The following is a 27,135-nucleotide window of genomic DNA, read 5'->3' on the forward strand; positions in this document are numbered from 1 at the left end:
TACAGGTATCATTTGGTACTGAACATTATTATACATAATCTAATGTTCACGATTTATCATTAGTCCATTGTTAAGTTCTGTTTCTGGCCATAGGTAATCATCTTGCTTCAATTCCGGAGCAGGAGGCATTTTTACTCCAGTACGTTCAGTCAGTCTGATATCTCCTCTGATGAAAATTTTTAACCTTCATCTCTGTACATGTACAACCCCGATTGTTTGGACTGTGGATGTGAATTATAAGTGCCATAGGGACAGCTTTAGAGTCCAGATTGCTTAAGGAAGGAAAAAGTGTAACATAAGGAGGTGGTGGAGCCCTAGATAGTACAGCACTGTCCACATTAATGATTTCTCCTTCCAGAAGTCTCGCTGATTGAGTTCCTGTCAGTTCTGTATTCTCCAGTGGCATTGTTTCCAGCAGTACTTGCAGAATCCTGTTCTGCTTCTCATGTTCCTCACCTTCCCCAATCAAAGCCTCAGCTTATACACTGTAGCACCCCATAGCTCAGTGGCCTTGTCTCTCAGTTCTTGTGTCTCACCCTTCTGCATTTCTTTAACTGGCGTTTTATTTCTTTCTACCTTCTAGTGTCAGTGTTTCATTTTGCTTCACAAAAGCTCTGGCTGTCATTACCCAACCCTGAACAATTGCAGCTTCTATCCTTTTCTTGGCAACCGTTTGGTTGCCAGAAAAATTGCTTTCGAGCACGTAAGCCACCGTTTCAAACAGATTCTGGCTTGTGAGAATGTCCACCTCCTTAAGGGGACACCTACCGTGTCTGGCCAGATATTCATTTACATATGTCCCCAGCGATTCCATTGTTGCTTAAACCCCATCAATTGCCTTAGGTTGTGGTTCCTTGGATACTGGCTGTTAGCCCAATCTGCAAACTGCCTGGTTCATTGGGATGTTAGCTTGAGACTCCCAGATGAGTTAAACTCATCTGCTAATAAAGAGTTGTTAAACAAAACTCAGCAGATGAGTTTAACAAATCTTTATTAAAGCAAACCTTTCAGGAAGTGGTAATCAGTTACTTACAAGTGGAAGGCTCATCAGGACGATCTCCTCAGTAACCTCCAGCACTGGACAATACAGCTTCAACCTCCCTTTTGTTACACAAAATTTATAACTTTTTTTTGTTATCTTTTCTTATACATCTGTATTAGTGTCTCATTTCCATGTTAACATTTTTCCCTGTAAGTACAGGTTTAGCATTATTTCAAACCCATCTTTTCTAGCTTTCTAACGACTTTATTTATTTTTAAGTCACAGACATGATTACTCTGCAATTTCTTACATGTGCAGTTTTACCTATGTTTACTCTGTTAAATGTTATCAGAACAGTTTTAACATTCACAGCAGTCTTCTATAAGCCAAAATATGCTTTTGCTCTCAACAGTAGGTTAGGTACAAGTGATCGTGACTTGATTGCATTTATAATAAACAAGCAGAATAAAGTCCAGAGCAATAATATGTGGTGCTTGAATAGGGCCAATTGTACAGAGCTAAAAACAATTGAGAGTCAAATCATCTAGGAGGAATAACTTAATCAGAAAAATTTGAATGATAATTGGAATCATTTAAGAACCTTACTAAATACCCAAAAAGCTACAATCCCACAATTGAGAAAGGAGGGCCATGTTGGTTAAAAAATTGGCCTGATTTAGAGAGACAGTGAAGGCAGCTATTGAAAAATATATAACAAAGGGGAAGTTAATAGCTATGAGTATATATCAGGAGTTAGGAATTTTAGAAAATTGGTAAGGGAAGCCAAGAGACATAAAGAGAAATCTATGGCCAGCAGAGTTAAGGACAATAAGGAGTTTTTAAAATACGTTAGGAACAAAAAGAATCCAGCAGTGGTATTGGTCTATTACTAGATGAAAATGGTGGTAGAATTTTTGATGATAATACTGAAAAGACAGAAGTGTTCAATAAACATGTCTGTTCTGTATTTGAGGGGGAAAAAATAGATTATGTAATCTAATCATATGGTGATTGCACTTTCTATTCCACTAGTATCTCTGCAGGATGTTAAACAGCAGCTACTGAAGTTAAACATTTTAAAATCAGCAGGTCCACTGCATCCAGGAGTTTTAAAAGAGCTGGTGGAGGAGCTTGCTCCACCATTAATGTTGATTTTTAATAAGTTGTGGAGAACTGAGGAATTTTCAGAAGACTGTAAGAAAGCCAGTGTTGTGCCAATTTTTAAAAAGGGTAAATGGGCTGACCTGGGGAATTATAGGTCTGTCAGTCGAACACTGATCCCTGGCAAGCTAATAGAGTGGCTGATTTTAGGACTCAATTAATAAAGAATTAAAGGAGGGTAGTGTAACTAATGCAAATTATGGAAAATACATTCTGCCAAACTAACTTGATTTTGTGGGGTGTTTTTTGTTTTTTAAATAAGATTACAAGTTTGGTTGATATAGCTAATAGTGTTATCGTGATATTTTCTGTAGTATCTGGCTGATGAATCTTGCCCATATGCTCAGGGGTTAGCTGATCGCCATATTTGGGGTCGGGAAGGAATTTTCCTCCAGGGCAGATTGGAAGAGGCCCTGGAGGTTTTTCACCTTCCTCTGTAGCATGGGGCACGGGTCACTTGCTGGAGGATTCTCTGCTCCTTGAAGTCTTTAAACTACGATTTGAGGACTTCAATAGCACAGATATAGGTGTGAGGTTTTTTTGTAGGAGTGGTGGGTGAAATTCTGTGGCCTGCGTTGTGCAGGAGGTCAGACTAGATGATCATAATGGTCCCTTCTGACCTAAATATCTATGAATCTATATATTTATCCTTCTCCAAATATTTGACTTGGTATCACACAACATTTTGCTTAAGAAAACAAGAATGATATAAAAATAACGTGGCAGACATTAAGTGGATTAAAATTTGGCTAGCAGATCTCAAAAAGTAATTGTAAATGGGAAATCATCATTGTGTGGGTGTATTTCCAGTGAGGTCCCGCTGGGATCAGTTCTTGGCCCTACACTATTTCAGTTTTAACAATGACTTGGAAGAAACTATGAAATTTGCAAATGACACACAAGTTGGGAGAGTGGTAAATAATGAAGAGAACAGTTCACTGATTCAGAGCGATCTGGATCATTTGGTAAACTGGGCGCAAGTGAACAATATGCATTTTAATGGATACATTTACATTTAGCTGCATCTAGGAACAAAGAAAGTAGGTCATACTTAGAGTCCCCCATCCTATATCCTGAGAAGCAGTGACTCTGAAAGAGATTTGGAAGTAATAGCGGATAATCAACTGACCATGAGCTTCCCAGCATGATTCTGGCCAAAAAAGCTAATGCAATCTAGGGATGCATAAATGGGAATCTTGAGTAGAAGTAGAGGTTATTTTGAAACTGGTGTGACTGCTGCTGGAATACTGTCTAGTTCTGGTGCATGCAATTCAAGAATGATGTTGATAAATTGGAGAGGGTTCAGAGAAGAGCCACAAGTACTATTAAAGGATTAGAAAACTTGTCTTAGGCCTGGTCTACGCTGCCGCTTAAATCAATGTAAGTTACATCACTCGGGGGTGAAAAAAATCACCCCCCTGAGCAACATAGCTTACATCGACCTAACACGGTTTCTACACTGTGCTGTATTGGTGGGAGACGCTCTCCCGCTATCTTACCTTCTGCCTCTTGGGGAGGTGGACTACTGAAGTCGATGGGAGAGTGTTCTCCCATCGATTCATCACATCTTCACCAGACCCGATAAATCAACACTGCTGCATCGATCGCAGTGGCGCTGATTTAGCGTACAGTATAGACAAGCCCTTAGATTGAGGTCCTAGAGTCTGTGTATTTAGCTTAACAAAATATGGTAAGAGGTGACTTGATTACAATCTATAAGTATCTACATAGGGAACAAATATTTGATAATGGGCTCTTTAAGCTATCAAGGAAAGGTATAACACAATCCAATGGTTGCTAGTTGGAGCTAAACAAATTCGGGCTGGAAATAAGATGTAGATTTTTAAGAGTGAGGGTAATTAACCATTGGAACAGTTTGCGAAGAGTTTTGGTAGATTCTTCATCGCTGACGATTTTTAATTCAAGATGGAATGTTTTTTTCTAAAAGATATGCTCTAGGAATTATTTTGGGGAAGCTCTGTGTCCTCTGAGTGCAATGGTCCCTTCTGGCCTTGGAATCTGTGAACGAATTTCTACAAAACTTTCAACAGGAAGGCTGCTTGGGTCAGGTGGCGAGAGAGCCCCCAGAATAGCCAATAGCCTAGTGGCTAGGGCACTCACCTGGGTTATGGGAGATAACCCAGGTTCAAGTCCCTGATACAAGTTAGGTAAAGCAAGGACTTGATCCTTGATGTCCCACATCCCAGGTGAGTACCCTAATCACTGGGCTATTGGCTGTTCTGGGAGGCGGGGGGGGAGGTCTCTTTCATTTGTCATGACAAATGTTGAAAGGTCTGTTTCATCCCACTGAGTAACTAGAAATTTTTTTGGAAACTCTTCCCACCCAGTTCTAGGCTACAGTTCTGGGCTGTCTAGTAAAGGTGCTCTACTTCCTGTGAATTAGTGGTAATTTTCCCAACCCTTTCTCCCCTCCCCACCCTAATCTCTCACTCACATGCATATTGAGCGTCTACTTTTTGATGCTTGATATTTGAAATCAAATTAGTGAGAATTTTTAAGATGTATCCTCACAGAGCTTTCGCAGTTCTACCAAGTTTCAACTTTTCCAAGAAACTAGAAGGCTGTAGCTCATCATTCACAAGATAAATCAGGTCATGGGATTCCTAATAAACACAAAATAAGTTAAGATCATGCAGAAACCTGATTACCTTGTTTTTGGCTGGGTACGTGGGCAGCACTGTTTTTCTTTTTAGGAATGAAAGCTAAAAATCACTTTGATCTGGTAAATATGGAAAAGAATGGGGAGGCAAACAGAAATGTGGGACAGGATACAAAACAATGAGTTCTTTAAAAAGAAAAAGACATTGATACTGGTGTTTCATTTATTCCAAGGATTAAAAAACTGACCTTTCAAATGCACTGAATGTGTTTTTGAAGAGTAGCTTCTCATTCCTCAGATTCATAACACTCTAAAAGGCCCTGTTTCTGCCCAGAACAACAAATTTCCTAAGGGCTCAGGAACTTTTTTTTATTTTTTTTATTTTTTTTTCTTATTGGGTTTGAACAGTGACAAGCCATAGTAGTATTAAATACAAATGCAGATGCTTATCATATATAATGAAAACTTTTCTAATTGACAATTTTATCCTATATAAGTAGTTGGGATAGTGTTACAAATATGGGTTAATATTTGTAAGGGATGCCAAATAACACTTATATTTTCTGAGACACTTCTTGGTTAACATAATAATTGAATTTCATATTATCTTAAAGGATTTTTTAAATGAAAATTTTGCATCTTGGGTAGCATTCCAGTGAAAATTATTAAGGTTTGAGTAATTGCAGCTATAAATGTAATAACTTGCTAGAACTGCATTGCTGTTTCTATAAAACATCATGCTCTATATTTAGATGTGCTCCTTGAATTCTCTAGCCAAATGCACTGAGGACTCATGAAAATCATTGAATATTGCTAATAAATCAGTTTTCTTCTTGGGTTGCTTTGTAGAAGCCATGAAAGAGGAACCTGAAGTACTCTTTGAGGATCTGCTTGAAAAGGCCAAAGCTGGAGAACCAAAAGCCCAGACGGAGGTAATCTTATACATTGTCACTACTTTTTTCTTATACTCTTCAGAGGCCATTTATTGACTATGAATAGATAAAATAAATTTTTATTAGCTCTTTCTGAAATTATATCTGTAGAGAGCACTGGAAAGAGCTTTGAACATCTCTGAACATTGGCGAAACTTCATCGAGCATTGTTGTGGTTTAAATTCAGAAAACGTTACTACACACTTCCAACTCTTGTGGGGTTATTATCTCTTCCAAACACTGTTCAGTTGTACCACATCCTTTGTTAGAATTTTAAGTTGTTCAAAGTGAGAGATGCCAAATAGCTTCTTGGCCTGGAGGAATGTTCCTTACTTAGGAAGGATATCAGATTTCCCAGGTTCCAGTCTAGTACCAGCCTTTGGGGTAGATGTGAAAGTTAATTATAGATTGTAAGCATCTTGGGGCTGGGAATGTCATTTGTTTTTGTCCAGTGTCTAATACAATGAGAGAAGAGGGAAGTGTCCATATAGTGACTGTTGGATACTGTTTTGATTTTAATTTGTTACCATTGGAACAAAATGCAAACCTCATTCAGCACTAAGGCTCCTAGGCACTACGACTATACAAATAATGAATAATACTAGAGTAATGTAACTCTGAGTTGTTTCAAGGTTTGCAAATGACTCAACAGCACCAACCTTGGGTCATTTGAAAATGTACAAAGTATGTTTCCTGGTATGGTGGATTAGTAAGGGCATTCATATACACAGGGTTGAGATCTTTCTATAACTTTCCTCATCTATGCTGAATAAATGCATTTAAAAAACCCTCTAGGTACTAGCTACCATTTGGCTGTTCAGTGGCCTACGAGAATTGAGTTGATCTTAATTCTGTCCCTGAAGATATTTGTTAGCAGTTTTAGGGCTTTTCTATACTAAAAAAATACATCGGTTTCATTAGATCAGGTTAAAATTCTAACTAAACCGGTACAAGCACCTAATGGAGTTGCACTTAAACTAGTTTAATCCTCACTTTAAATCACTTCAGCTAAACTTGTTAAATTACTGACTTTAATTAAATCAGTAGAAACATATACATGGTCAAACAGATGTGCTAATTTAATATAGACAAGGCCTGAATGACCCTGAGACTGTACTGTCATCTCACCCTCACAAATGGCCCTTCTAAGCTGAGAAGCAATGACATTTGAGAAAATTGGAGATGGGGGTCAGGAGTGAGAATATCTGAGTGCTGCTGCACTGTGGGAGATATCCCAACAGAATAGTAAAAAATAATAATAAGAATAATAGTAATAAATAAATAATCTCTAGAACTGGTGCAAACATCCTGCACACTTCACCCATGTTCATCAGTCCTGATATTTGAGGGCAGCCTCAAGAAGGGAGCAGTCTGAAGAGTTCCTGGCCTTTAAAACAGCCAAACACCTTTGTGGGTAATGGTATTTTGAACTTGGAGGATCCTTGCCACCAGAACCCTCAATTTGGTTCCAATTCCAGCAAAGAACAAAAACCTGTAATTTCTAGTTGATTAAGAAATATGTAAGCTAAAATGGTAGAACAAAGCTTGTGGAGACACAGAGAAAACTAACGTGTGTTGATGATTTGTCCATTTTGGCTGACAGCAAAGAGGAATTGGTAAATATGGTATCAGAGTAGACATTGGTTTGAAGATTATGATTTGAAGGTGAACCCAAAGAAAACTGAAATTATGCATGTAGGCAAGATGGAAGAAGAGACGCTGTTGACTGAAGTTTTAGGAGAAAAGCTGAATCAGAAGAATTTGTGTACTTGAGAACTACACAGTGCCATCCCGAAGAGATCTTGAAAACTGAAAAGAACCCAATGTCCAAGGGTGACAGTGAAAAAGGTGGTAGGAGTACTGTAGGACCAGCAATTAAGTAACAAACTGAAGGCAAAATTGTATCTTGTGTGTGTTTATCCCTGCCTGCTGTTTGGTTTGGAAACAGTAGGTCTTATGGAGATGGGGGAAAAAAGAAGACACCAGTAGTAGAAAGTAATATATTGAGGAGAATGGCAGGCAAGCAGAGGGTAGACAGTGCACATGGAAGAAATTAGAGGCAAGATAAACTTGGGACTCCTAGTAATAGGCTGGACATGTTATAAGAATGGGAGAAAAACAAACATTAAAGAAAGCGTGGGAGGAGGAGGACAGCAAGAAAGGATATATTAGACTGACTTTGGAGAGACTTTAAGGGAAATTTGAAGAGAGAAGACTGGAACTCCAAGACAGGACACGCGGGTTTGGAAGGAGTGACAGAGTCATGGGCACTGCTGACCCTGTGTAAACGGGAAAAGGGATCGTGAAGTGTAAGAAATATATAAACAGAACCCCTGGGTTACTGCTGGAAAGTCCTCTGTTTTCTTCTATAAAATCAAAACCTGTTTAAATAAAAGTAAGCCACAGTCCCGGTTAATGATATTCTGGACTAATAAATTGGCTATTATCTGAGGAGTTTATTAACCTAGAATATGGTCTTTGCATTCTTGTCAGGAAGACTTTACTGTTGCACTGCAGCTTTAAACATTTTTAAATGAAAGTTGAGCAATAACAAGCAAAATGGGCTGTCAAAACACGGAGAAGATAATTGGTTTAAAAAAAACCCCAAACCTGACATCTCTCTACCCTTCCTGGTTCACTCCACCCTTATACCCCCTCCTCTGATGCCTATGTGTCAATAAGGCTCTTGTCTTAAAGATAAGGTATGTTTTCAGGTTTAATTGTGTTCATCTCAAAATAAACAAAAAATCAGTTAGGAACCTGTGGAGAGGGACAAGAGGAAGGAGGAAAACAAGATTTAAAAAAAAATCTTGTTTAAAATATTTAAATAGATTTTCTCTTGGCAGTTTGGTAGCCAAGAGTGTGTCCATTGTGAGGGTGGGGCAGGGTGGGGAGTGTGCATCTTCATCAGAAGTGAGTGAAAAGCTGAGGTAGTGATATTTGTAGCTTGCTTACAGCCTAAAAAATTGACTAGAAAAAAAATATACTCAATACTCAAAATACTCAAAATTCATGAACTTGGACAAATCACTGTAAGTATTATACTGAAATAATCCTGCACTCTGTCTCTCTGACTCTGTTCCAGGAATTTGCGCACAGTACTTTTATGGAAAAATAACTGTACAGTAATTATGCAGATGAGACACCCACAGTCCGAACTGCATAATGGAGAAGAGGCAGTGATGTGTCTGTTACTGTACAGGGTCTCTGCACTCTTGATTGGTTGTGACCACTCTGTTTTAGTTAGCAGAGCACAGCAGTATGAGGGAGTGTGTGCTCATGTTAGAGGAGTAACCTGAAGATGTACACTGTTAATTTGGTTCTAAGTACCTCTTTCTGCCTCCCAGTTTTAGCTCACGATCTAAACAAAGAGCATCCTCAAGTTAACAGTAAAACTACCTGACAAGCTGGAATGAGCAGGAATAGATATTCTATAATCACCTCAAGTCAAAAGGGTTCTAGTCATTTTACATTTTGGTAACTTTAAAATGAAAACATTTGTGCAAAAGTTTTATCACAAATCTCATTTTAAAGCCACTGTTGCACAATACTCATTCAGAAAGGGCAGATCACAGCCTAGCATACTGCATCTGTCAGTGCAGTTTCATGGAAAGGCTAGGTATAGGTTGCTCTGGTTTTCTATTAATTAAAAAAAAACCCACTAATTCCAAGAGTTTATGTATCTTTAGAACCAAAATAAGGATAAAATGTTCTCTTCAAAAGGTAGCTACTTACAGATGCTGCTACTGTACCTTACACAGAAAGCTCTGTCACAAAACCCAAGTCTTGGGCTGTGGTTCCTTGTGCAATAGTCATTCTTATGGCTGATTCCATGATTTGTGTTGGCAGATATCAGTTTCTGGGACTATGGGATATGTGTAGAAGAGCTGTATTAAGTGTTGCTGTTTTGGGGTTTAGTCAAAAACGTGGTGGCTATAACTATAAACACACTGTAGGAATAGCTGTTCTTGGCACAGGTTTTATTGCCACATAATTTGTTCAAAGCAATAACTTCCATATAAATCTTGCTAACACTATGTCTGCGGTGATGACAAATTGCCAGTGATGGTACTTGTACCTAAGCTACGTTCTTGACTTTCTGCCATTTACTCTCTTCTTTCATCTGTTCCTGCATCAATGTGCTTTTCCATTTCATTGAGTTGAGGTATGCCATGGTAGTAATTGTACACTGTCAGTTTGGTTTACTTGGTCTGAGTTCTCTTGCCTATTTGAATTTTTTTCTGGTAGCTTCGATTCTATGAAGTGTACATTTAATCCCAAAGGCCCTGATCCTGCAACTGGATTTGTGTGGATTGGTCATGTAAGAATCCACCTGTGTGCATCCAACCTGAGAATTGGGGCCCAAGTCAGACCTGCTAACCTTCCAAGAGAAGTTCAGGTTTTTTATAAGGTGGGGATGTTTAGTGCTGCAGAATCATTCAAAAGGGTAATCAACAATTCAGTTCTACAGCATAGATTCACTATTTTGGGGTTCATAATGGTATGATACTCTAGGGGGTCGCATTATTTTCCTTTCATGTGTAACCATCACCATGATGATCTCTCCATGCACTCAGCTGTCATGATGGTGGGTAGGCCAAATTTGAGCAAGTGGCACTGCAACCACATAAGCCAGGTCACAACTCCGCTCACACAAAGTCCAGTCAGCGGGGCGGACATGCGGTGCAACCCCGGAGGTTGCAATGCCCAGACTGGAGAGCCAAGCCCAGCCAGCCACACAGCATAGGAGCTGCCACTATGAGGACCTGACCGAAACCGCCCCAGAGCCTTCACCCCCAAATTATGTACTGGATCACAACAGGCTGTAAATATTTTCAAATGCGTCCTGACTCCGAAAAGGTTGAGAACCACCATATCAAGGCCCTCTACAGAGATTACTTCATCTAAATTCCTGTCCATCACTGATACCTTGCTATGGCACTTCATTTTGCATTTTTAAAGTTGATCTAGCAGTACTATATAAAAATGAGTACTTGTGGCACCTTAGAGACTAACAAATTTATTTGAGCATAAGTTTTCATGAGCTACAGCTCACTTCATCGGATCACTTCATGCATCCAATGAAGTGAGCTGTAGCTCACAAAGGCTTATGCTCAAATAAATTTGTTAGTCTCTAAGGTGCCACAAGTACTCCTTTTCTTTTTGCAAATACAGACTAACACGGCTGCTACTCTGAAACCTGTATAAAAATGAATTTGCTTAGCATCTGCTCTTTCTGTCTAGCATTACTAGCGTTCACTGCTGCATTTAGTCATATACTACCTAATGTTAACTCCTTTGTTGACTTCATCAAATGTGCCAGAAATCAGTCATTGCTTCTGCTTGCATCTTGTTCTGGAAGTTGATCTTGTTCTGGAAGTTGATCTCCAGCCAGTTTGCTGAGGACAAGTTAACAACTGTGTGCCTCAGTGTTGGAGTCAGCTTATTTGACCTTTTTCTTCACAGATATAGCCTTCACTCGCTGAGATAAAGTGAACAGAAGGTATTTAAATAGCTAAGGAATTTTGTTTGTTCGCCATTCTTTCTAGATGGGAAAACACTACCTGAAATTAGCAGAAGACCAGGATGAAGAACTCAACAACTGTAGTGCTGTTGACTGGCTGATTCTTGCTGCTAAGCAGGGTCGAAGGGAAGCTGTCAAGCTGTTGCGGAGATGCTTAGCAGACAGAAGAGGTATGGGTTCTTTAGGAGCTTTAACTCTTATATTTTTAGTCTATTTTAGCTACAAATAATCCTCCATTAAAATATTGGAGAGACAGGTTAAAATATACTTTAAAATCTGGGTATATTTGGAGCAAAATTATTTGAACAGCTGCTGATCGAATGTTAGAGTAGTTTAATTAAAAGGACAACATATGACTTTTCATATAGAAGTATCTGTGTCAATCATGTACTTGAATTCCTTCATTAGATTCTTATTTCTTACCAAAACTCATTGAAACTCTTTATCCTTGCCTTTAAGGTTAATTTCACACCCCACCTACATATCTGCTGTTTTTCTCTTCTCCTGTCCCTCTCATTCTCCCTTTATTCTTCTCAATCCTCTTGCCTAATTGGTTCCCTGTACCATATTCTCCCATTTCAAGATTCACGCCTTCCTTCATCCCACTTCCTACGCTTGGAATAGTCTTCCTCGTGTCTGCCAAGTATCTGATCTCTTCTTGAAACCCACTTCTTTACATAATACTTCCTCATCACCAGTGCTCTATCCATGTCATTTTTTACCTGTACTGTTGTCCTTGTGTCTTGTCTCCAGGCAAGATTACAAACTGTTTGTGGCAGGGAACATATCTTATGCAATCCGTAAAGTGCACTGTACATTTTAAGATACGTATAATATTTGTTGGTAAGCCCTGGACACAGAACAATGTAGGAAAAAATTAGTTAACTTGAGAAGATGACGTGTGAATCAACTTGTCCAAAAACTTAGAACTAAAGTGAAAAAAAATAACAAATTGTGGACATGTCCATCACTTCTTCCTGAAATGTGGGATGATAATATCTAATACACTTTCTTTTCTTGAGGCATCACTTCTGAGAATGAGCAAGAAGTGAAGAAATTATCATCTGAGACTGATCTGGAGAGAGCTGTGAGAAAAGCTGCCTTAGTTATGTATTGGAAATTAAATCCAAAGAAGAAGAAGCAGTTAGCAGTTTCTGAACTGCTGGAGAATGTTGGGCAAGTTAACAATGAAGGTAGGTATCTAGTACCCCAGAAAAGAAACTGATCCTATCTAAAACACAAAACTAAAAGCAGAACACAACTTTAAAACCTAAATGACTATATATAAAAATAAAATAAATAAGTGTTTTACCCATTCATGGAAAAATAGTTGTGATAATGACCTTTATCAGCTGCTCACTCTAACTCTTTAAAGCTGATTCATATGCTGTCAGGAGTTTTGCTTATGCATGGTGACTCACTTCAGTACCAATGAGAACCACCAAAGATTAGAATTGACTAACTTTTTAATCAAAACTCAGTGTTTTTGAAAAATATGCTCTTATTTACTTTAATTGTATCAGTAACAAAGCACTCTGAGTATCTTGCCAGATATTTGAAGTTACTAACTTAAAAGTGCATCACAAAGTAAGCATATACTAATTATCTAAACCAGTGGTTCTCAAACTTTTGTACTGGTGACCCCTTTCACACAGCAAGCCTCTGAGTGCACCTTCCTCCAATAAAGTAAAACCACTTTTTTTAATATATTTAACACCATTATAAATGCTGGAGGCAAAGCGGGGCTTGGGGCAGAGGCTGACAGCTCACAACCCCCCATGTGTTAACCTTGCGACCCCCTGAGGGGTCCCGACTCCCAGTTTGAGAACCCCTGATCTAAACACTATTCCTTTTTTTAACACTGTAGCTGAAAATCAAAATGTACTATTACGGCCACTTTCTCTACTTTCAAAAAGTACATGATGAAATGAGTTCTCTTTTTAGCATAAGCTTTGTGTTGCCACTCAATCTATGCAGTTCTTTCAAGGAATTCAGCAGATTCTCACTCAGTGTCCTGTTGTTGCAAATGGGTGGTAGACCCTAAGGATCACAGCTGCTCTGGAGGCAGCTTTGCTTGTCCCTAAGTAGAGCCTTCTTAGAGGATTTCTGCCACAGTAGGGCTTGGTAGCATATGCCCTTGTGTAAACTTTTATCTCATTGGTTTGAGGTGCTGCTGTCTTCTATATTTTTGCTACTTTCGCTAATGACATTTGTTGTCATTTGTTCGCTTAATGACTACTTTGTGAACTTCTGTTATTGAGCAGATGGTGAAAAACAACCTGGCCCAGTTCCAAAGTCTGTACAGAAGCAAAGAAGAATGCTGGAACGATTAGTAAGCAGTGAATGTAAGTGCACACATCCTGTTTGAAATGTAATGACCATGATTTAATTTTGCTTTGTTTTGCTAAATAATTTTGCATCAGCTGTAAGTTTTTTCTCAACTACAGTGTGTTAACCTAATACGTTTTTATCTTCTGATTACACAGCATTTAAGCTTAGCATCTAATGTGCACAGCTCTTTAGCCTCTGTTACCTTGCTGTAACTGTTAAACCACACCCCCTCACTGTGGATTTCTCTCTAATATTTGTCTCCCACATAAATACTTGATTTAAACAGACCTTCCGTATCCCACAAGACCCCTAAAAGCTGTCCTTGTGATTAGCTGTCTTAACCTATCACTCAAGAGACCCAGGCTTAAATTTAAGGAAGAGACGTCTCTTCTTATGGCCAAGTAAGATACAGTTTTCCTGGCATCTAAAGGGCATGCCATCCAGCCCTCCCCAGCCGAGAGAAGTCACAGTGCTATTCGGCTCTGAAAAGGGAGGAGCAGCTACTAAAGACGCATCAAAATTATTACTATTTTGGCCCTTGCTGAGGAGGGAGAGCCTCATTCACTTTTTAACTGGTAAAAATGCTACTGCTGAAAGGAAGCTGTATCTTCTATAGGTTAAAAAGTTCTGTCTCGGCTCTTATGACACCTGTACAAGAAAACTAACAGGTTTTAAAATAAAGATAAGCTTAAGTTTTAAAATTCTGATCTGGGGCATGAAGATTCCAAATTGTTGGGAAGGAAGAGGGAAGGACTGGACTCCTAACTAGTTCTCAAAATCAGGACTACTACTTGCTTAGTAGGTGAGATAGGAAGGTAGATAAAAATGATTGATGTAGAGAGAGGTGCTCTGTTTACCTTCCATGCAGTACAGGAACAAAGAGATACCTGACTGTGAGCAGCAAATTTTAAAACTGATGAAAGGAAATACCCTCCTCACTCTCATCCATTTATCCCCACAAAGCATTAAGCTGTGATACTTGCCACCACGTGATTATTGAGGATGGGGCATCATAGGATTGAAAAAAGGATTAAACATTTCAGATGGGAAATAAAAATTCCACTAGCTAGGACTTAAAAACAAAACACATTTATAAGGGATATCAACCTTCCTCCTTCAGGATGCAAGTCAACAGTCCACTGCTTGGTGTTAAAAAGATAATCCCCTCCCTTCATTCCCCTTCAGGGTATGTAGGTATGTTAATGCATAATTATGAATTATGTGGTTTACCTCTTCCTCTGAAGCTTCTGATATGGGGACTGTCAAAGAGGATACCAGACTACATGGAGTATTGGTATTGATCCAGCATGGCAATCCTGTATTCCAACCATTGATCTGCAGCTGCTAATCTTCATATATATCACCTATTTTTTTGAAAAAGGAAAACATGAAGAAACGATAGGAGGATTTAAAGACTGAAAACTAAGATGGCGAAGAAACATAGTGACAAACAATGCATATTGTACGAAGAGCAGTGTAGTTAAACCTAAACTTCAGTTAAGGCCATGTACAGAACAATTCTAATTCCATTTTCATACTACTATATAAAATGTAAAAATTCATATAAAGTCAGTCCCACTCTTCTTTAGGGCTGTTTTAGATGTTCTGCAGTTCAAAAACTAGTTCTATATAATAGTAAAACTTCCCGAAAATTCAGGTTGAGATTCAGTCAGGGTCGCTGTCGTCCTCTCCTTCCATGTAGCCTGTGGCTCATCAGATGTATGTGAGACTGCACTGAAAGTAATGTTCGCAAGACGAACTGGGGCTTTTTGCTGGTTTTACATTAACTTCTTAAAGGACAATACTCTGGTTAAGGCAAAGGGATGGGAGTCAGGCCTGAATTTTATTCCAGCCTTGACAGACTTTTCATATAGACTTGAGCCACACAGCGCTTAGTGTGACCCAATTTCCACTTCTTGAAAAAATGTTTAGGGCCAAGACTACCACATTTTTTTTTCTCTCTCTCCATTGAAAGCGTTCTGTGGTCTGAGTTCACTGGAGAATCTTCTGCTTTGGCACATATTGGATGATGCTATTGAACATTCCGTCCCTTAGCTGCTGATCTTCTGAATCGGTGCTTCTCCTTCATTCTGATAGCAAATAAATGCAAAACAAGCCACTTTGTTCTGAATCCTTCAGCAGCTCATAGTGTTGGGGGTGGGGAAGGGGTCAGTAATTTTCTGAAGGCTTAAATGGCAGATGAAATAATAGGAGAGTAAATGAACCTACATGTAAGTGTAGGCAGAAATTGATGTGCACATTTCTTTTTTTACTGCAAATGGGGGAGGCAGGGAATTTGTCATAACCAAACTGAAGAAAAATCTGAATAATAAAGTGGAACCTACAACATATGCTTTTAACATCAATTGAAGAGAAACTTGGGTGTCAAGTTACTAATGGCGTTTAGAAATGAGAAGTGTTCATCAAACACTTAAAGTAGGTGGTTGGCTGTTCTCTCCTCTCCAGAGATGGAGTTGGCTGTCCGTGCTTGAGCAGAAGCAGCTATTACTAGCTAATATTCACTTCCCTGACCCAATCAGTTTCATTTATGCTGTGCATTTTGCCAGAGGCAAGTTTTCTTTTGATTTAATGCATTGCCAACACTTGGAAGCCTGATTTAAGCCTGTTAGCAAAGATTTGAGATGGGGTGAACTCAGTAGGACGACATATAGATAATTATAGGTGACATTGTCTGTCTGTGGACAGTGGTCACAATGCCTGAGAATGTAAATGTCATTGCATTTGATTTAACATGCCAGCCATGTATTATAAACTAAACTCTCCCCATCAGCATATCCCAGAAGTGCTGTCAAAGAATTTTTCTCTATTCCAACCCTCTCCTCTTCTTGAAAGCTTCCAGAGAAGGAGATTGCAGTACTTCCCTAGGCAATTTTTTCCATTGTCCTTTCTGTTTCTAATTCTACAACTGAGAAGAGACTATTTTATAAATGTCCCCCTGTATGTCCTGACAGAACAAGCTGTCTGTTCAATGGTCGTTGACCTTATGGAAGTCGGTAGAAAGACTCCCATTGATTTTTGTGGGCTTTGGATCAGACCCTAAATCTGTAAGTGAGTGGCAAGAAAAAGGTGATCTGAGAATAGGGATGAAGAGGAGTAAGGAATAAAACTTAACACATTTCTTGATGGTTCTTTGGCATGCACAGTGTGGTGCAAGATTAATTACTTTAAAATATACACTTAAAATATGCAAACAAATCAACATATATCCTTGTGAGACTGAAGATTAAAGTATATGATGCTGCTTTTTTGTTACGTTCCTGTACCTTCTCTTTACACCTAGAGTGCCCAGAATGCTGCTAGTAGGATTTTATGTAGGAATGTTTTAAAATTACAGTAAGACCACAAATCAATACATTAAATCCTGTCCTTTAAAACTCAGTCAATTGTTTCAATTTCCTGTGTGTAACTTGTGCTCAGATAAGAATTAAGCAGGCGAGCGTTCGTATCTTTGTCAGCTGACTCTCTAAACTTACTGTGTGGGAGGCTTGTTGTAGGTTTTTGTCATTCAAAAGTCTTTCATATTTGAAGCAATATCAGGTGCTTCAGTGTGTGGGGAAAGTTGGCATTAATTCTTCCTTATAATTGACATCAAACTTGTTTACCATGGAAACTGGCTAATCTACAGTGACTGGGACAAGCTGTAGGAGGCAATTGAGACAATTGTGTACATGATCTTGTATCACAGTACTCCTCAGGAGGTTCACAGGGGTTAATCGAGGCCCTCTAACCTCCATTTCATTCATAGGGCTGGAGGGGAGTCTCCTTGCCCTCTTGGTGTAGGAGTCGTCAAGTGGCAGCCCATGGCAGCCCCCACTCATTGAGCTCCCCTGCAGCAGGGCTTCAGGAAGTTGTAAGGAGCATAACGTTATAGCAAATTCCTGAGTTAAAAATATGAATTTTTGTACTTTATATTACTGGTTATTCTGGCCTCCAATCACCCACTATCCCACCCTGCAGCCAGGGCCTCACACGTGCTCTACCCTCAGTGTTCCTCTTCATCCTGCCCCTCCCATGATAACTCTCTTCCTCCATCCTTTTCAGCTTTACTTTTTTAGAAACTCATTTCGCTCCCCACCATTTCTCAGACCCACTCTCTCACTTTACAGGCTCACACCCGCATGCGCTCTCGCTCTCTCTCGTTTCAAAAAAAGATAACTCATGGTGATGCAATTGTGTTACTCTTGTCTTCTCTTTCTTTTAGTGCTATCTGAGATTCAAAGCTCTTCATAGCAGGGAACATGCCTAAAGTGTCTGGTGTACTTTGGGTGGACACTTCTTGAAAGAGTAGTAAGGGATTTGTTTCTCAGGGTCCTTAGCCAAAATCCTTCTCCCCACAATTGTATACAGCGGCAGTCTTGTGCCACTTTGTCCCCAACATGCCTAAATTTAAGTAGTGGCATATGTAGTGTATTTAAATAATTAATTTGTGCTCATCTGTATTTGGAGAATTAGCAAATAAGCAAACAGACAAGATGAGAAAATCCTGCTACTACACTATGTAAATGAGCAATGTTCAATTTGGTGTCCGTTCAGTTTAGATCACTTCTAATGATGGTTCATAACATGCTGATAAATATACTTCAATATATTTGGAAAAAAGGTATATAATATCCAGCCTCACATCATATCAAAATTATTAGATAGAGGGAGATTATATGGGGTCGTGTGTGTGTGTGAATTATGAGGCATTGCTCATTTTACTGAGTTAATGAGGTTTCCTAGATATTATAGGAATTTACGCAGTGTATTCACCAGAGAACTGACTTCTGACTCAGTGCAGACTTTCAGTTAGACTTTGAGGAGTTCTTTTCCTGTGGCTCTTTGTGTCTTTTTTAACACAGCAGAGCTACTGAAAATGTAATTATTTTTACCCCCAAAATGTTAAAAGGGAGGGGAAAGTCATAGTTGTTTCAGATAAATAATAATGTGATCTGAAACCTGATAAAATTGCAGGGCACTAGAATAAGCATACAAATATCTTTGACAGGTGAAAATATCTTTACTGTAGCTTTAATCCTGATGAAACTTGGACACAAAATCTGAAATAGATGCAGTCTAATCAAATGCAATATAATGTATTTCATACTGTTCTCAGATGAACATGTTCATTCACTTTATTTCTTCTTTCTTATAATTTGTATATTATAGTAATAAATACTGGTCTAAATATGACCCACTACACTTACAAGATGTATTGAGTCGGGGGTAGCTGTGTTAGTCTGTATCCACAAAAACAACAAGGAGTCCGGTGGCACCTTAAAGACTAAAAGATTTATTTGAGCATAAGCTTTCGTGGGTAAAAACCCCACTTCTTCAGATGCATGGAGTGAAAATTACAGATGCAGACAAAAATATACTGACACATGAAGAGAAGGGAGTTACCTCGCAAGTGGAGAACCAGTGTTGACAGGACCAATTTGATCAAGGTGGATGTAGTCCACTCCCAATAATAGATGAGGAGGTGTCAATTCCAGGAGAGGTAAAGCTGCTATCTATAACAGATTTGAAAGTAGCTATAATTGAACAAAAAACCTTCAGAAACAGACTTCAGAGAAACAGCGGAACTAAAATTCATTTGCAAATTTAACACCATTAATTTGGGCTTGAATAGGGACTGGGAGTGGCTGGCTCCTTACAAAAGCAGCTTTGCCTCTCCTGGAATTGACACCACCTCATCTATTATTGGGAGTGGCATGCACATCCACCCTGATTGAATTGGCCCTGTCAACATTGGTTCTCCACTTGTGAGGTAACTCCCTTCTCTTCATGTGTCAGTATATTTATGTCTGCATCGGTAATTTTCACTCCATGCATCTGAAGAAGTGCGGTTTTTACCCACGAAAGCTTATGCTCAAATAAAGATATATTGTGACCACTTATTACCACCAGAATTAATTTGCTACCTCTGAACAGGTGACAAAATAAACACCTGTTAACAAGACTTTAATTTCTCCATAATACAGCCACAAAGTTTATTTGAAAATAATTTCCACATCAGTCCTAGAAAGGCTGGTCCATGCTTTGTAATTAATGGGATGCTAGTACTGTAATTTTTGAGCTCTTTTTTGTTATCTTCATTATAACTTGCAGCTAAGAACTATATTGCTTTGGATGATTTTGTTGAAATAACCAAGAAGTATGCAAAGGGAATCATCCCAACTAACCTGTTTGTGCAGGAGGATGATGATGATGAATTGGCTGGAAAGAGTCCCGAGGAACTACCACTGCGACTAAAGGTGAAAACTAGTTAAGCACCTGTTGTGTGATATATGTATTGAAGGACTCTTAGTTAATTTATTTATGGCCAAAATAGCCTACCTTCGAATGATCTACCTTCAAACTTGTATCTAGTCACCAAACAGTATCATTGATGCAACTTGTGTGAGTGTATAGTTGTGTATATATACACATACACTGTGTGATGTTTTTGTACATATGGCATAAATTTAGAAGGAAGATGTACTGAAAACATAAAAATTGTGCTTGGAAGATGACAATACATCTTCATACTCACCTTGCAGAGGACAACATGCCTCTCTTTTGCCATAGTTTGTATTTATATGTATATCTGCATTTATTAATTACAGAGACCAGTAAATAAATGAATGAAGTCTGTAAACTTGCATATACAAATGGGAAAACACAGCAATGGACTAGATGTGTAAGACAGCTCACTTTCTGTTGTGAGGGAATTAAAGGATGAAACTGGCTGGCAAGGTTTACGCAAACCAACGCTTCACTGTTAAACAGTACAAACGAAATCTAAACAGGAGAACTGAGACACACATGCGTACATGGATCTAAATTTCAAAGTGGCAGCAGTTAGGGAGCATCATGCTGCCATCAGCAAATCAGTTCTTTACTTGTCCTCCTTGGACATTATGTCAAATGTGAAGGGACAAGAAAAGGACTATATCTCCTCTAGTGCTTCCAGGTAACTGCCCTAATGTTCTGAAGATGATGTACTTGGAAGGGACACTTCACCAGTGAAAAGTCTTACTCTTAACTTCCTGGGCTTTCTGCCCCAGTTAGTATGAAGTATAAATCTCTGTTGAAAGCTTCTTGGCCTTTCCCTTGAAGTACTTGATATAAAGGCATATGTTTGGCACACCATGGAAACTGAATTTTTTTGTGGTGTTTTGAGGCTGTGAAGCTACACTTGCCAACATTTTTAGTTCAACATTTGCTTGAGATGTGGTCTCTTTCTAGATGGTCCTTTCCATCTGTCCTGCAGAAAGGCAGTGTCTTTTCTTACAATAGCTCCAGTATTGTTTGACAAGTCACCCTGCTGGGCAGGTCATCCCCTGCAGGATAAGTGGAATATTAAAGGCTCTTTAATATAATTGATGGTGGGTTAAAGGAATAATCCTAGATCTGTGCATAGGGAGGGAGATGAAATAGTACTAGCTGCTTATAATAATAAAGAGATTGAAAAGGATTAATAGTTTTTGATAGCTGCTTGCTTACATACTTGGGAAGGAAAATTTTGGAAAAATGCAAACTACCTATAAAGACTTATGGCTTGTCCTCATGGCAAGTTACTGCATAGCAAGCCACAGTGTGAATCTACTGCTTGGCAAGCACCAGCTTAATGTCCTGTGAGAACACTGCTACAGCACTGTGAAAGTTCTGGAATGTGGCTTTGTGTACAGTTTAGCATGCTTTCACTGGGCTGTAACAATGTCCAAGTGGGACAGTACTGTGCGGCAAGCCAGCATGCCACAGAATCATACCCTGGCTTGCCTTATAGTAACTTGTCACATGGACAATTGCTTAAGGTAAATCTGTATAACAATGCACAGTGTGTGACAGAATCACTGGAGAAGCTGACAGTTACAGCTGAAGGAATGGCACACGATAGTACAGAATTGCAGCCTTGTAGTTCATCTTTATAATACCAATGGGCACTTCAGTAGGAACCTAATTGAGCAGAATGCTAGATTAGGAAGCTTTTTAATAAAAAATGATATAACCTATTGATGATGAAATTTGTGTTCCTTTCCGAAAACTTTTTAGATATCAAAATGGGGAGGTAATGTAATCTGTGCCTCATCTGATGAAGTTAATATAAAATAATGGTCACAGAGAAAATCCTATTTTGTCGTGCAACACCTCTTGAAATAGAAGTATTTCAAAGCAAGCTAGGTTTGACTTATGGCTACTGCTTTAACATGAATATATATACTGTACACGTACAAAAGTGTTGTTAAATAAACTGTTTTCCTTTCTTTTCAGGTTGTAAAATATCCACTTCATGCCATTATGGAAATTAAAGAGTACCTTATAGATATTGCATCTAAGGCAGGAATGCACTGGCTGTCTACTATTATTCCAACACACCACATCAATGCCCTCATCTTCTTCTTCATCATCAGTAATCTGACAATCGATTTTTTTGCCTTCTTTATCCCATTAGTCATCTTCTATCTGTCCTTCATTTCCATGGTGATTTGCACACTGAAAGTCTTTCAAGACAGTAAGGCCTGGGAAAACTTCCGTACCCTGACTGACTTATTGCTTCGTTTCGAGCCAAATCTAGATGTTGAGCAAGCAGAAGTGAACTTTGGGTGGAATCATTTAGAGCCATATGTTTACTTTTTTCTCTCAGTTTTCTTTGTCATTTTTTCCTTCCCTATAGCAAGCAAAGACTTCATACCATGCTCAGAGATGGCTACCATCTCTGTTTTCTTCACAGTGACAAGTTATATGAGTTTAAGCACTTGTGCAGAACCCTACACGCGAAGAGCTTTAATGACTGAGGTGGCTGCTGGTTCCCTCTCCCTATTGCAGATACTACCTATAAATTTGGGCTATTTGAAATTCTTAGGTAAAACCTTCTTTACTCTTCCTATAGGCCACTTCTTCATACTAAATGTGAGCATCCCATGCCTTCTCTTCCTGTACTTGTTCTATCTCTTCTTTAGAATGGCACAACTGCGGAATTTTAAAGGCACCTACTGTTACCTGATTCCCTACATGGTGTGTTTCATGTGGTGTGAATTCTCAGTGGTTATTCTGCAAGAGTCCTCCTGTATTGGTCTCATTCGTGCATCAGTTGGCTATTTTCTGTTTCTCTTTGCACTCCCAGTTCTAATGGTAGGCATTGCACTCATGTGTCTTGTGCATTTCATAAAGTGGTTCATATCTTTGGAGCTCATGAAGATTGTGGTGACTCTTGTGTTGTGTGGTATTCCTTTGTTTTTACGATGGTGGACAAAAACTAACTTCTTCGTGGTTGAAATGATGAGATCCCTAACCAGAAGTTCTATTGTGAAACTCATTTTGGTGTGGATTACAGCTGTAGTGTTGTTCTGTTGGTTCTATGTGTACCGATCAGAGGGAATGAAAGTCTACAACTCTACCTTGACATGGAATCAGTATGGCTTCCTCTGTGGACCCCGGTCATGGAAGGAGACTAACATGGCACGCACCCAAATTATATGTAGTCATCTGGAGGGACACAGAGTTACATGGACTGGGCGGTTCAAATATGTCAGGGTTACAGAAATTGACAATAGTGCAGAATCTGCAATAAACATGCTTCCGCTTTTTATTGGTGATTGGATTAGATGTTTGTATGGTGAAACCTACCCTGTGTGTGACCCAAAAAATGTTACCATGGAGGAGGAGGAACTGTGTCGTCTCAAGTATCTGACAAAGCATGACTGTCACATGAAAAAGTTTGATCGATACAAATTCGAAATAACTGTGGGCATGCCTTTCAATGGCAAAAATGGAACTAAAGCTGTAGAGGAGGAGGATATAACAAAAGATATTGTGCTGAAGGCAAGCAACGAGTTTAAGAAAGTGTTGTTGAACTTGAGGCAAGGAAGTATAATTGAATTCAGCACAATTCTGGAGGGTCGTCTTGGCAGTAAGTGGCCTGTCTTTGAACTGAAAGCAATCACTTGCTTAAATTGCATGTCTAAACTTACACCCGCAGGAAAGCATGTGAAAATAGAGCATGACTGGAGAAACACAGTGCAAAAAGCCATTAAATTTGCTTTTGATTTTTTCTTTTCTCCATTCCTGTCAGTTGCATATTGAGCTCCTATACTGGTTCAATGGTATCTTCAGTGTATACTGCATTAACACTACCAAAGGTTTGGCTTCTTAACAAAACCTGCTGTGACGATGTTCAAAATGTATGCTATTCCAGAGTATTGGTTGAGTTTTTCTGTAGGTGTAAACACTGTACCCAGTCCTTGTATCCCATAGGATTGAGGTTATAAATTCTATTTAAGTATTACTATACATGAATGCACAGAATTGCTGCAGAGTAGATGCATGAACTGTTTTTTATCCAAAATGAACTCTTTTTCTGTGGTACAACACTAGGGTATATTCATCTGCTTGGTGTTAAAAGCACTTTACTCGTGAAATATTCACGGCATTGCCCTTATGTACTTTCACATGTAGAATGGATATCTTGTAGATAACCTAAGATGTAATGTTTCTTGTATTTATTTAGTGGTTTCTAGAGAAGTATTAAGTGTACAACTAGGTTGAATCTGGTGCCGTGTGATTGGTGTGTATAGAGCTGAACTTCTTTTCTATTAATTAGATTTGATTTGAACAGGTCTTTGGGTGGTGGACACCACTGCACACACCAGCAAGGTTGCAACAAGAGCTCTAGTTTCCATTTCAGTTTGATTAAGTATTCTTCTTAAAATGAACATGCTGTTCACTGTAACTGGCTATGATAGCTACATATGAGACTATCAGTTATAATCCATGATAGCATGTGAATGATGGGCACCAGTTAGTAATTGTGGTGGTACAAGTAATAGGCAAGCCAAATCAATTGAAAAGCTCTGTATAAAAAAATATACAATGGAGATGAAATAAAATGTCTGGTTAATAATATGTATTGTGCAAATATATGTAAATACAAACTTGAATTAAAATGGGATTCTACATTCATTGCTTATGCTTTGACATTGTGAGTAGTTACTTCCAATCCAATGGTAACAGCTTTAAATTATAAACCATATTACATTTTAGTATTTGGTTTAAAACACAATTCCAGTTTTGGAGTGCTAGAAATTATAATTCATATTATTTCAAGATACAGCAGTAAAATCAGAATATTGCAAGCTGTGAACTTTTTTTAGCTACATGATCTGAATAATGCACTTTCCTTTTTTCTCCACTTTATTCCAATTTGTACAGTTCAGATTATATAGCATGATTATTTCAAGAACATATTGCAGTATTTGACTCTCAGAAAGCCCTCTTCTTGAGCCAGTCTTTCATTCCTCTATGCTTCCCTTCTTTTAAACATCTACTGCTTGCAAGGCCTATTAACCCAGTCCTTCTCTTCAGAGCACTACCTATCTAGACTCTAAGTTGTTCCAGGCAAAAACATTGTCTTCATACCTGTTTTTAAAGCCTTATTGCTGAGGCTGTACAAATAGTAATGGAACTAATGACTTTGATCCATAATTCAGTAAAATTAATGTCACATAACAAAAAAAACAACCAAAAACTTTGCCATTGTTTTGGTGTAGTTGGACCCCCTTCTCTCTCCCTGTCTTCCTCCCCACCCCCACAGTCCTGTTCTTTGATGTGGTTACTATAGTTCCTGTATATTCAACAATCCATGAGTGAGGTCATCCAAAATCATTGTCTTAAAATGTCATGAGACTGGAAAATACTTGGAGGGGGTGGGTGCGGGTTGTTGCATTTGTTATTTTGAGCTGTGGGAAGCCATCTGCCTCAAAGTGCGTGTGAGGCAAAGTTCAACCAAAAAGGCACATGCAAAAATGCAGGCCTCTCTGCTGATATCCTTGTATCCTCTCCTAACCCGTGGAGCAGAGGAACTGCCACTCTGTCCCTCTGCATGCCCTCTCCCCTGCCCTTATTGCTGTTCTGTCTCCTTCCCCTCTCCATCTTCCTCTTTAACATACTCAGACTCCTCCCGTACTCACATTTTCCCTTCATGCTCCCCCATTATCTCCCTTTCTCCAACCACCCCCCACCCCTTTAGATATTTCCTTTCTGCCATGCCATATTCTCCAAGACCCAATCTCTTCCTTCTTCCTTTCAGGCTGTGTCCTGCTTCAGCCTGTCTCCTTACAGATGTTGGGCTAGCGAGGAAACTGGAGTCAGAGGTGGCATCCATCTTCACTGGGTAATCTCACTTCCACATGCAAAGTCCAAAGTGAATGGTGGCTGTCTTGGCTGGGAGGCAGTTTTGCGTTCACTCCCTTGTGGCCATTTTGAATAGGGAAACCTCATGAGTTTGGAAGCCAGGATTCGAAGATCATGTGAGACTTTACCTTGACTGTGGCAGGTTTGCTTGTTTTTTAAAATCACAAAAGTTCACAACACAGCTCTTGTCCCTGTCCTAATTCCTGTGTGTCCTGTTACGAGCCAATGGGCAAAGGCCCTGGCAGTTCACTTTCACTGGAACTGTTACAGGAGCTAGAGAGAGGTGGTGGCACAGGGCTTCTGTGTGGTGGCTCTGGCCTCTGGCTTAGGAGCAGAATCATCTTCTACCAAATAAAAGATGATGGGGAGGGATGCTGCCAGAGAGACTACAAAACATCACAAGGTTCCTATATGAAAAAATCTGGCATGAGGCACGATGAGCCTTGCTTTTGAAACTGGTCAGTTTACCTGTTCTGCTGGTGCTGTGTGTGTGTGTGTGCGTTTGTTCAGCCCCTCTGCAGGAGAGAGGGAAGTTCAAACCATGTTCACACTCTTTTAAAATGTCCACACTTTGAAGTTAAGTACTTGCTTTTTTTTTTTTTTTTAAATCATACACATTTGAATGTCTAGGTTCTTTTCAAATGTTTGAATCAAGAAAATTTGTATTCTCACTATTCAATAATGTTAAAGAGCCTGCTGTTTTTAGCTTTTACTCAGGCAAATCTATCCCCTTCACTGGAAGTTTTGCCTGAGTAACAGAAGTCAGGCTAATGATTCATCTGGGCTGTATCTAAGGAAAGCTATTTAATAGAGCACAGACAGATGTACAGAGCATGGCAACAGGAGTTAAAGGTGGTTCTATTCCTGATTCTGGCAATAATGCTGTGTGATGCTGGGCAAGTGATTTAGTCATTTACTGGATCCCAGAACACACAGCTGGCAGGAAGAGGGGCTCAGACCTCTGCAGCGGGATAGTACTCCCCTATATCCCAGCACATGGGCAGAAGGGGAGAATTGAGGGCTGATAACCCTCCCACTTCCATTCTCCAGCTCCTCTGCTACTCTTCATATTCTCCAATCCCTCCCGTCTTCTCCCACATCCCTTCTTTCCCATACCACCCATTCCAATTTATTCCCCCTCCCCTCCCCGTGAGTGTAATTTATTTTCTTTTCCAAGAGTTTCAGCTCATTCTGAATATTCTGTTGTACTCAGATTATATCTCCTAAATAAATAACCTTGAGAGAGGCAGATTCCCCCCTCCCCCATGTTTAAGGTTGGTTTTCAGGTTTCTGCCCAGGCTGGATTTCAAAGTTCAGATTTTCAGGAAGTCCATTGGTCCATTCATTTTCATGAAATGTTCTCCAGCTGAAAGCAAATACTCAATGGTGCTAAGTACAGCCTGAACCAATT

At 39.2% G+C, this 27,135-nt stretch overlaps 1 protein-coding gene across 5 annotated transcripts in view; it reads left to right on the forward strand.

Annotated features, from left to right (window-relative positions):
• Positions 1-24,494, forward strand: part of WFS1 (wolframin ER transmembrane glycoprotein) — a 49,343-nt gene extending 24,849 nt beyond the window's left edge. For all 5 annotated transcript variants that reach the window (XM_043544682.1, XM_037898103.2, XM_037898106.2 and 2 more), the window contains 6 exons: positions 5,613-5,695; positions 11,245-11,389; positions 12,242-12,412; positions 13,484-13,564; positions 19,662-19,807; positions 21,807-24,494. In XM_043544682.1, coding sequence (XP_043400617.1) covers positions 5,613-5,695; positions 11,245-11,389; positions 12,242-12,412; positions 13,484-13,564; positions 19,662-19,807; positions 21,807-23,618 — 2,438 coding nt within the window. In that variant the 3' untranslated portion in view covers positions 23,619-24,494. The remainder of the gene's footprint in view (positions 1-5,612; positions 5,696-11,244; positions 11,390-12,241; positions 12,413-13,483; positions 13,565-19,661; positions 19,808-21,806) is intronic.
• Positions 24,495-27,135: the final 2,641 nt, after the last annotated feature.

This window comes from Chelonia mydas, chromosome 4 (genome assembly GCF_015237465.2).
Source record: "Chelonia mydas isolate rCheMyd1 chromosome 4, rCheMyd1.pri.v2, whole genome shotgun sequence".
In the NCBI taxonomy this organism is placed as follows: domain Eukaryota; kingdom Metazoa; phylum Chordata; order Testudines; family Cheloniidae; genus Chelonia; species Chelonia mydas.